General features: G+C 33.5%; 1 protein-coding gene across 1 annotated transcript in view; it reads left to right on the top strand.

The window, feature by feature from the left end:
- The window catches only part of LOC141346786 (thioredoxin reductase 1, cytoplasmic-like), a 7333-nt gene extending 3861 nt beyond the window's left edge, over positions 1–3472 (top strand). The window contains exons 2-6 of the mRNA XM_073851744.1: positions 1115–1271; positions 1362–1469; positions 1571–1666; positions 3106–3240; positions 3329–3472. Coding sequence (XP_073707845.1) covers positions 1115–1271; positions 1362–1469; positions 1571–1666; positions 3106–3240; positions 3329–3391 — 559 coding nt within the window. The 3' untranslated portion in view covers positions 3392–3472. The remainder of the gene's footprint in view (positions 1–1114; positions 1272–1361; positions 1470–1570; positions 1667–3105; positions 3241–3328) is intronic.
- The last annotated feature ends 7885 nt before the right edge of the window (positions 3473–11357 follow it).

Here is an 11357-nt window from a genome sequence, read left to right as displayed (position 1 = left end):
CTACAAACACGCATAAAAAGTGTTAAAAAAAACTACAAACATGGAGGATATGCGCGACCAACGGACAGGTAGAGAAAGGGGTTTGAGTGATAAATAATCAGTGTGTAACCTAATAAAAAACTATTTTTTTATAATGTTATCCTCGTTATATTTCATGTGCAGCAACATTATGAACTTTTATAATGGTATGTTTGGTCATTAACGTTTAAATGCATAATTATGCAAACAGTAGCAGAGTTCTCGGTGTGAAAGACTCCTGAAAGAACGTGCCTCTTCATTTCTCTCTAATACGGTAGGAAATTAAATTAAACGAAATGTAGATAATGTTAACTGTGATGATTGACAGGGCAGTTTAAACAGTGACAGGATTCAGGTAACTAAGCAACAGAGCGTCCGCTACAGACACAGTTATGACGAAGTAGTCCCAAAGCTTGCCTACTATTCTGCTACATACTCAAAAGTATGTACTTTTTCTTCACAAAAAGAGTACATACTTTTAGGGCGTAGTATAAGTAGGCGAATTGGGACGCAGCAACAGATTTTTTTCAGAGTCTCTTTTCAAGAGACTAAAAGCAATATAAGTGATAAATATTACAATTCTGTAGAATATTCTTACATTTCACTTTTACTTGTTCCTCTATTCTAGTGGGTCCTGTTGTGACTCTAATGTGAAAGAGGATTCCCTTTTCTCTTCCCTGTAATATAATATAATTCCCTTTAAAATAATATAATTTTAGTCTCTCGAAAAGAGACTCTGAAATAGTCTGTTTGTTTGTTTATAAAAGCAACCAAAAAAAGGGAAGAGCAAATATAATATAATAACTTAGGAGTTTAATTTGTCCCCTTCAACATGTTCGCCGACCAATCAAAGAGTTGCCGATCAATGTTTCTACTATCGATACGTAGCCCCTTTTAAGCCACCCAGTGATCTCAGATCACTTCATCCAGCTACACTAATCATCAACAACAAGTGCGTTCGGAGAACCGGAATAGCAAGCTCATAGTTAGCGCGATGATTTGATCTTGGATGCAGTAAGCGAGGTACGAAAGAACGGACCCCTGGACTTTGCTTTACGAATGCTAACATTGAGTCATTTTCTCTTCCTCTGTCCAGGAATGGAAAGATCCCAGTGAACGATGAGGAGCAGACAAACGTTCCTCACATCTATGCCATTGGAGACATCCTGGAGGGGAAGTGGGAGCTCACGCCTGTGGCCATTCAGGCCGGGAAACTTCTGGCTCGCCGACTCTATGGTGGAGCGTCTCTGAAGGTCTGCCATAGTCATAACCATTCCTGTGTGCTACAGATGTTAGATTAAACTCTGTTTTCTGAGATCTCACCAGTTCCTGTGTCGTTTCAGTGCGATTATGTGAACGTTCCCACCACTGTCTTCACTCCTATGGAATACGGCAGCTGTGGTTACCCAGAGGAGAAGGCCATCGAGATCTACGGACAGGAGAACCTCGAGGTGCGTGTTTGCAAACAGACGTCAGAATGGAAATATTAATAAGCTGTGCTGATAATGATTGTGGTGTTAATGAAGTGCTCTAATTGTGTTTGTCTCTGCAGGTCTATCACAGTCTGTTCTGGCCTCTGGAGTTCACCGTTCCTGGTCGGGACAACAACAAGTGCTACGCCAAGATCATCTGCAATAAACTTGACAATGTAAGACACGCATAAGTCACAGTCTATATATGTGTTTTTTATTATTATTATTACTGAAATTAGTGGTGTCAAAATTGGTTGATGCAGGCAATTTTTTCAGTTTAACACATTCAAAATGTTTACCACAATTAATGCAGGGCAAGTAGGGTTCGTACAAGGTGCTTGAAGTACTTGAATTTGACTTTGAATTAGAGATTTAAGTTTTGGAAAACCCTTGAAAAAGCATTATTCCTAAAAAGGTACTTAAAAAGTGCTTGAATTATTGAAAGACAACGTATCTATGAAATGGGTGTTTAATTTTGTCAAATTCGCACAAAAAATATTCAAACCCAGATTAAACTGCGGCTATGCGATACCGTAGTTATGTCGCCAGTTAAGACATGAAGTTACCAAAAGGCAATTAAGGCTGCTCTAAAACTGCATACTCTTATTATTTATGCGTCACGTTTAAAGCAGTGTCACATCTGTGTCAAGTTTACCAGCAGCAGCTATTAATGTAACAGCAGCCAAAATATCCAGCTGCTGTGATGTCTGTTAATCAAAGAACTAAATAAAAAAGAGGAAATCAATAACTTGTGTAGTTTTAAGCTTCATCTTTAATTTAGAATTGTTTGGCAACTATTAAAGTAGGCTATATTTTCTTGCTGAAGAGCACAGGAGGTATATAAATATATATATAAATATAAATAAAATACTATAGTCAGTGGTTAAATTCATAGAGAAATATCAGTGGTATGAGTTGGTACAAATTGAATGTCAAATTATTGCAAAATAGAAGTATAATGAGAACTTTGATGTTAGGTGCGATTTAACTGCTTTTAATTGCAGAAAGAAATGTGCAATTTTAATTTGTTCATTTGTTTTCCCTAATCAATTGACGGCACTAATTAAAATAAAAAATGTAAAGGCTTTTATGAAACATGTCTTCTAAGTCACTAAACTGAACTAGATTGAACAGTTCTTGTTGTTATTGTTAACTTAAACTGTAAATCGATTTTGGTAATTAAAATAAAGCTTTAAATAATCTATATATAGAGTTGCAATGTTTAAATTGTCAATATACTTATGTCAGACTGTTTGTGTTGATACATCAGTTAGGTAATGATATCTAAAACTATTAACTTTCAATGCTCACGGAAAAAGAAATTCCAGAAAAAAAAAAAGAGCGCTTAAATTATTCCATTCTGTGCTGTTGTTTATTTTCTAACCAAAAATGTTAAGTTTTTCCTGATTGTGTGTCTCCTGTGTTTTTGTGTGTGATTACAGTTTTAAATACTGGCTTTAAATCATGTCCTTGTTTGTTTTACAAGCTCATTTCTAACAGGAAGTTACTTATTTCCATCGAATTGTGTAAATGATTTGCATTTAGATTCCATGTTATCATCACTGGAAGCGACTCTGCCCTTTCACTAGTATTAACTGCTGTTGTCTTTGTTCAGGAACGTGTGATTGGCTTCCACTATCTGGGTCCAAACGCCGGTGAGGTCACACAGGGCTTCGGAGCCGCCATGAAATGTGGGATTACCAAAGATCAGCTGGACAACACTATCGGGATTCACCCTACATGTGCTGAGGTGCGTTTCCTGCTTCATTATACATGACTGATATCTCAAGTTCTTGATCTTTTGACTATAACATCTCCTTCCCTTCATTTGTTTCCAGATATTCACCACCATGGAGGTCACCAAGAGCTCCGGCGGGGACATCACTCAATCCGGCTGCTGAGGTTAAACCCTGCTCGTTTAACAGGCTGTCAGGACTAGTTTAAACTAGTTTATTCTAGTGATTTATCCCTCTCCTCTTGGCATCAATACACTCGAGTTTCTTTAATTAATCTCAGGTCATCAAAACTAATCAGATGCAACATCATGATCCGCCCTGCCCTTAAAGGGCTTTTGAGTCTCACTGTTGTTCCCCATAAACACTATATCTCCAAAAGTATTGGGACACCCCCTTCTAATAAACAGGTTTGACTACTTCAGTCATTTCCATGAGTACAAATCTTAATTTTTAAGCATATAATGATATTCTAGGGAATTGTTTGTTTCTAATTTTATAGCAACAGTTTGGACAGGACCCTTTTCTATTTTAACATGACAAAGCATCTGTTTATAAGGATTATTATCTGTTCAGAAAGATTGTGGAAGCATGTGACTGCATAAAACCAAGTCCTAAGCCCAGCTGAACTCCTCAGGTGTGACTTTAAATGCAGAACTTGAGCCAAAAACTCATCACCAAACACCAATGACTTGTACATGCACTACATGGACAACTATTGGGACACCCCCTTCTTTAGAACTGAACAAGGCACTTCCAAAACTGTGGCAACAAAGATGAAAGCATGATTTACAAATTGTATTTCCATCTCTCTTGCAACCGTTTTGGAAGTGTGTAAAATGACTGTAGCCACATGTACAAGTCATTGTTGTTTGGTGATGAGTGTTTTAGCTCAAATCTGCATTTAAAGTCACACCAGATGTGTTCAGCTGGGATTATGACTTTTTTTTTTTTTTATTCTGCAGACCAGTCAAGTTCTTCCACACTGACTGAACCTTGCCTTATGCACAGAAGGGTCCTGTCCAAACTGTTCACAATTTCCCAGAATGTCATTATATGCTTAAAAATTAAGATTTGTACTTTGGAAATTACTAAAGAGGTCAAACCTGTTCATTAGAAGGAGCTATCCCAATACTTTTGGCAATATAGTGCATTTCTCCTTTTACAAACTTGTATTGTGGGCGGAGTCTGGGAGCAGCAATAAGACATGGTGGCCTCTGAGAGGCGGGGCTTTGCTTGTCTAGAGACCAATGATTGGGAGAGGAGATGATGACTGACAGCCTGTTAGACAGCGGGGTTACTCTGCTTTAACCAGTTGTCCAAGTCAGAAATGCACCAAATGTGTCTTGAGCTTTACACTTTTCATTCTTACACCTTGTGAAACTCAAACACGCTCATGCACGCTTGGTGCTTTGTGACGTTTTAACCCTTAACCCACATTCCGTGGCGGGCTACGACTGATGTTTTCTGCACTTGGACTTTAAATAAACACATGTTAACATCGACACTGATCTTTGGCCGAGGGCCACACACTTTCATTTCTTTTGGTTGTAGGAGTCTATTTTTCTATATTTAATAGCGGTTTGTCATCAGTTGCTCGGCAGAGCCGTCAGCATTCCACGTCAGGATTATAGTAGGACGGATTTCCCTTCCCGCTCTCGTTATTTTCTGATTTAGTGGTCGAGTAACTCAGACGTGATCGAAGCGCAAACCAAATGCAGCATGTAGATGCTTCCTCAAAGTATTTAAACATATCAGGCATCACCGAGATCCGTGTGACCGCAAACTCTTTTGTAGTTTGTGATGCCTGTCGGAGCACTTAGAAATATCAATAAAATGTGTATGTTCATATTTTTATAAATATATCACTGGATTACCTTACATGTATCTGTATGGAGGATTCATTCAAATATAAATGCATGTCTATTTGTTTGACTTTTGCTGTTTATTTGCTTTCTGGATTATTTAGTTCTTTCATCTCATCATTCACTCCCTTTGGCTTTCTGTGGATTGTGTTTAAGGGTCAAAGTTCTTGCATTTATTCAGAACTCAGCTCCTGATGAATGTACAATATTTCCATAGTATCTCTGTTCGAATTCTATTCATGAACTTTAATAAAACTATGTACACAGATTAAGTTTCTTCTACACTAATTTATCTAAAAGATTGATTAATTTGAGTGCTGTACAAGACTTGAAACTTTAATGAACATTCATAAATTGTGTAAATTTGTACATTGAACATTAAACCGTGATAAAACAGTCTTTTATGACTTTTTAAGTTTATGACTATAATATGTTCTGATGCTTGATGGGGGTGGGGGAGCAAAGTTGTATAACTTTATTCATTTGAAGCAGGTGAAAAAATATATATATATATATATATATATATCTCATTTACAGTTGAGGTCAAAAGTTTACTTCCCACTTTCAGAATCTACTAAAATAAGAGGAATCTAAATGCATGGTAATTTTTTTTTACGGTTTAGTACTGACCTGAATAAGATATTTCACATATGAGGTTTACATAGTCCACAAGAGATAATAAAAGTTTACACACACACTTGATTCTTAATACTGCTGTTTTTTTTTGTTGTTTTTTTTTGTTTAGTTTTTTAATGATAGTTGTTCATGAGTCCCTTGTTTGTCCTGAACCGTTAAACTACTTGCTGTTCTTTAGAAAAATCCTTCAGGTCCAACTAATTTCTTTGGTTTTCCAGCATTTATTTGTATTTGAACCCTTTCCGACAAAGACTGTTTATTTTGAGATCCATCTTTTCACACTGAGAACAACTGAGGGACTCATATGCAACTATTACAGAAGGTTCAAACACAGAAGGCACATTTTTCTTAATTTGCCTAAATATCTTGGATTTTTTTCCATTTAGTACTGCCCTTCATAAGCTACAGAAGATATTTACATGCTCCCCAGAAGACGAAGTAAGTTAAATTAACCCTATTTTTCAAATTAAGTGTTCATCTCTGGCTCTTAATGCATGTTTTTGAACCTTCTGTAATAGTTGCATATGAGTCCCTCAGTTGTCCTCAGTGTGAAAAGATTGATCTCAAAATCATGCCGTCATTGTTGGAAAGGGTTCAAATACACAAAAATGCTGGAAAACCAAAGAATTTGTGGGAGCTGAAGGATTTTTCTGAAGAACAGCAGGCAGTTTAACTGTTCAGGACAAACAAGGGACTCATGAACAACTATCACTAAATAAAAAATAAAAAAAACTGTTGTGGATCATTCAGGTGACAAAATATTAAGAATCAAGGGGATGTAAACTTTTGAACGGGGTCATTTTTATAAATTCAAGTTTTATTTTTCTCTTGTGGATTTTATGTAAATGTCTTTTATGTGACATCTTATTCAGGTCAGTCCTAAATAATAACATGCAGTTTGTATGATCCATCTTACTTTGCAAGGTGTATGTACTGTAAGTTTATTCATGTATATCAAGAAAAAAGGACTTTCCAGATTTTCCTATTTTTAAGTGAGTTTCTGACTCAGTAAATTACACACAGCAGCATTTCAGATAATTTTTGATGCTTGGATTATGAGTGAGATAAATGGAGTTGAAAAACAATGGTTATAAAAGCATATGGATAAAATGACATCAGCTGATTAGCTGGAAACTCTTTGTAAACAGGAAATGTCTAAATCTTCATTTCCTTTAACAGGAATTGGCTGTTATGTACATAACCGGATCAGGCCACTGCAAATGCAGGACGCTTACTTCCTAAAGTTCTCTTGATGAAGTGCACATATCAGACTAGTTGAATTCAGTCCTTTGATGAAACTGCATGAATATTCACATCCATGCAGTGGCTTATAAAACGCTCAATTCCTAGACAGCACACCTGTTCCTGTGAAGTGCAGCGTATTCATCTGAGACAAAGAGCGCTGGAGACCTGAGAAAATGATGATAAAACGCCTCATTTTCATGCATTTCATTCAGAGAGTGAACAATCACAGGCCGATGGATCAAACGCGCCTGAGCAGATCAGTGTGTGTTTGTGATGGACAGAGTTACAGGTGTCTCATTCTGTTTGATTTGATGTAATAATGCTCTAGTTCATTAAATCCAGCCAGCTGTGGACTGATTTATTAAACTATTTTCTTTAAAAGTACATATTTAGTGAACATTTCAGAAAGTGAATTTCGCTCTACAGTCTTAAAAATAAATGTGCTTTTAAAGGTTCTTCACAGTGATGCATAAGAGAACCATTTTTGGTTCCACAGAGAGCCATTCAGTCAAAGGTTCTTTAAAGGACCATCTCTTTCTACCTTTTTATAATCTGAAGAACCTTTTGTGAAACAGTAAGGTTCTTCAGATGTTAAAGATTCTTTATGGAACCATTTAGACAAAAAAATGTGTTTTTATGGCATCGTGAAGCACCTTTATTTTTAAGAGTGTAGAGAAGTAAGCTCATCCACTTTGGTTGACTCATTTGTTATGAAGAACCATCATTCAACAAGCATAAACCTCTCTATTAAACTGGTGATCTGATGAATCCAGGATGTAGGTAATGTTTTTAATGTGAGTTATTAATCAGTGGGTGTCTATATACACTACCGTTCAAAAGTTTGGGGTCAGTAAGACTTGTAATAGTCTTTAAAGAAGTCTCTTATGCTCATCAAGGCTGCATTTATTTGATTAAAAATACAGAAAAATAACAGTAATATTGCAAATTGTTTTTACAATATAAAATATATATATTTTTTATTTTAATATAATATTAACTTACTTTAAAATAGAATTTATTCCTGTGATGAAAAGCTGACAGCTTTTATCAGCTGTTACTCCAGTCTTAAGTGTCATGATCCTTCAGAAATCATTCTGATATGCTGATTTATTATTAGAATGATCAATGTTGGATAATATCAACAGCTGTGCTGCCAAATATTTTTTGGAACCTTTTTTTTTTTATTTTTTTTTTCAGGATTCTTTCATGAATAAGTGTAAAAAGTAAAAAAAAAAAAAAAAAATTTATAACAATGTAAATTATTTATTATTAACTTAATACATCCCTGGTGAATAAAAGTATTAATTTCTTTTAAAAAATTTTTTATAAAATGTACTGACCCCAAACTTTTGAACAGTAGTGTATATGAGGATGTCTCATATGAATTGAAACCTCTCCAGCATGAGAACAAAATGGACTTATTCATGGTTAGAATATGTTCAAATTTGATAAATTATATATATATATATATATATATATATATATATATATATACACACATATAAAGAAAAATCATCATGACTTTTTGTTGTGAAGTTAATTATATATGCAAAGCTAAAGCTTTTAGATTAGTGTGTCATTGTAAATCCTGTAGTTAGGTAAACAGTGAGTAAGATTTCCTGACATGATTCTATTGTTTCTGAGAAACCTCATAAACTGAATGATCAATATACATTCGGTCACAGTGAGTTGGCAGTTTAATTCAGTGGCTTAAACTTGTTATAAACTTTACAATTAACATTTTGACATCCTGGTTTAATATTGGATTCAAAAAGATAAAATAGAGACTTTTAGCAAGCTCTTTGCAACTATAATGGTGATTTAAAGGTTAAGCATTTTACATATTTATCTATGTATTAACTATACATTTCAATTTGAAATTTTAGGATAATATTATTAGTAATGAGGTTATTTTAATTATAAAAATTGTTTTTAAATTCGGTGAAACTCTTATTTAAAGGTTACTGTACGTTGTGTTGGTTTCAGGACATGGATTACACATTAACTGAGCATTTCTTAATCATTTCTCAATCACTAAGAAAGAAAAGAAGTTCCTCTTAATCAAAACCAAATGTAAGTGATTAAATCTTCAGCAGAAGCAAAACCTCAGTGAAAATTAATGTGATGCACTGGAGCCTCCTTCTGATCAACAGCTGTATTACACATTGTTTTAATTATTTGTTTATTTAATTGTTTATTTAATTTTATTATATGTTTACTTATTTATTATATTTGTATAGTGTTGTTATACATTGTTACACTGCAAAAAAAAAAAAAAAAATGCTTTTCTTACTTAGATTTTTTTGTCTTGCTTCCAGCCAAAATATCTGAAAATTCTTAAATCAAGAAGCATTTTCTAGATGAGTAAAAATATTTTTTTTGTTTTCAGAAAAAAACAGGTTAAAATGCTTAGAACAAGCAAAATAATCTGCCAGTGGGGTAATTAAGCAAACAAATTAAAATAAAATAAAATTTAAAAAAGAAAACAAGATTATTTTTCTTCTTGTTTCAAGCAAAAACGCACTTAATTTTGACTTGTTTTTTCTGAAAACAAGACAATAATTTTTACTCGTCTAGAAAATCCTTCTTGATTTAAGAATTGCTTGATATTTTGGCTCGAAACAAGACAAAAAATCGAAGTAAGAAAAGCATATTTTGCAGTGTATATATAATAACGTTAATTATTAAAAACTTATTTGAAGCAGTTAATTTCACCCCAACTCTATTATACATTTAGTTTTGCAGTACATATAAAAATGGTGTGTATTTTGTATTGTTTGGTTGTCCGTCCAGAATCAGTATATAAATACCAAAACTATTCACATTTTCAGTACACAAGCTACTGTCCCACAACCACAAAAAAACTTTTAAAAAGCATTTAAGTATTCAAATCTTGTATGTTTATTAAGATCCTTCTATTATCTATTGATGCCCACAATAATATTTACAATATCAGTAAGCTTAATATATATAAAACCATCATTTAGTGGCTACTTGCAGTAACCTAAACCCTCAATTTAAATGTATGAAAATGATATTGAAATAATTTTTGCATTTTATTCCATTGTTGTTTTTAAAAAGTTCCAAGTAATAGAGAAGTAACGCATTACTTTTTAATCAACAAGAAAATATCTGAGTTACTTTTTCTCCCATTTATTGATTAAAAGCTCTCCTGTCCCCATGTTGAGAGAAATTGTGAGTAAGATGTAGATTTAGTTCTGGAATAAATGTGAACATGCATTAATTCATCTCACTCACTAAAAAACACAGATACAGTATTCCTCAAAAAATGCATAAAGACTTATGTAATTTATGTATTTTAATCCCATTTTATTAACTGATGTCTTTGCTGCCGACCTTCAATGATCCAATTCATCCATATTAATAAGCAAAGATTACTCAATATAATCTAACATTTTCTTTGTTTTTGTTTTGTTTTTTATTGCTGAAGAGTTGACATTTGTTCTTCTGCGTCTACTGTACAGACATGAATTTACTTTTCTCTAAGCCTGAGGCTTTTGGTGTAAAAAGGCTTTTACATTTGACAAAAATATAACTTTCTGGTTCTAAAAAATAGAATAGTAATAGAAAAACAAACAAGCCCTGCCCAGATTTAAAAAGTAACACAAAAGTAACGTATCGCATTACTTTCCATAAACAGTAACTAAGACTAATTTTGTATTATTTGTTTTGTTCTTTCTCTATTGTTTGAATGTTTGTTATCTTTCAAGTAGCACCACTGCTGATATTTTGTACCATGTTCTTGTTTTCAGCAATTAAAATAAATAAATAAAAATAGACAGTAACTAAGTAACGTAATTAGTTACTTTTTAGGGAGTAACTCAATATTGTAATGCATTACTTTTAAGTGACTTTCCCCAACACTGAAAATCAGTTTGATCAACTTTTTGCCTTTTACAAAGACGAATGTAATTCAAAATACAACGAATCTTATCAAGCACACTTGAAATATTGTTAAAATTGTACTTGTTATTGATTTACCTCTGAAAACTTTTTCATAAAAAAGAAAAATATATATTTACAAGGTAGATGTATGCAAAATCTTAATAGGTCAATATAACACCATTACTGTGTTTCAATAGTGACAAATTTAAGGAGATGACAAATATTCCAAGACTTTCTGAAAATACAATATGAGAATTAAATGTACAATTACTAGAAATGTGTACCAGTTTTTACACAAATATTGTTGAAAATACACGTTTCCAGAATGGCCCATATATAAAATCCATATATGAAATGCTCCAAAATCCACTGTTTCATGATAATGTGTCAAATTTCAGCAAAATTACGACAAATAAAATAGCATTTGTCGATCTACATGTGTATCGCTCAAACTGAACTGCTTCTTTCAGAATGTTATTCGG

This window comes from Garra rufa, chromosome 12, assembly GCF_049309525.1.
Source record: "Garra rufa chromosome 12, GarRuf1.0, whole genome shotgun sequence".
Lineage (NCBI taxonomy): Eukaryota > Metazoa > Chordata > Actinopteri > Cypriniformes > Cyprinidae > Garra > Garra rufa.
This window is presented reverse-complemented; position numbering and strand designations above follow the sequence as displayed.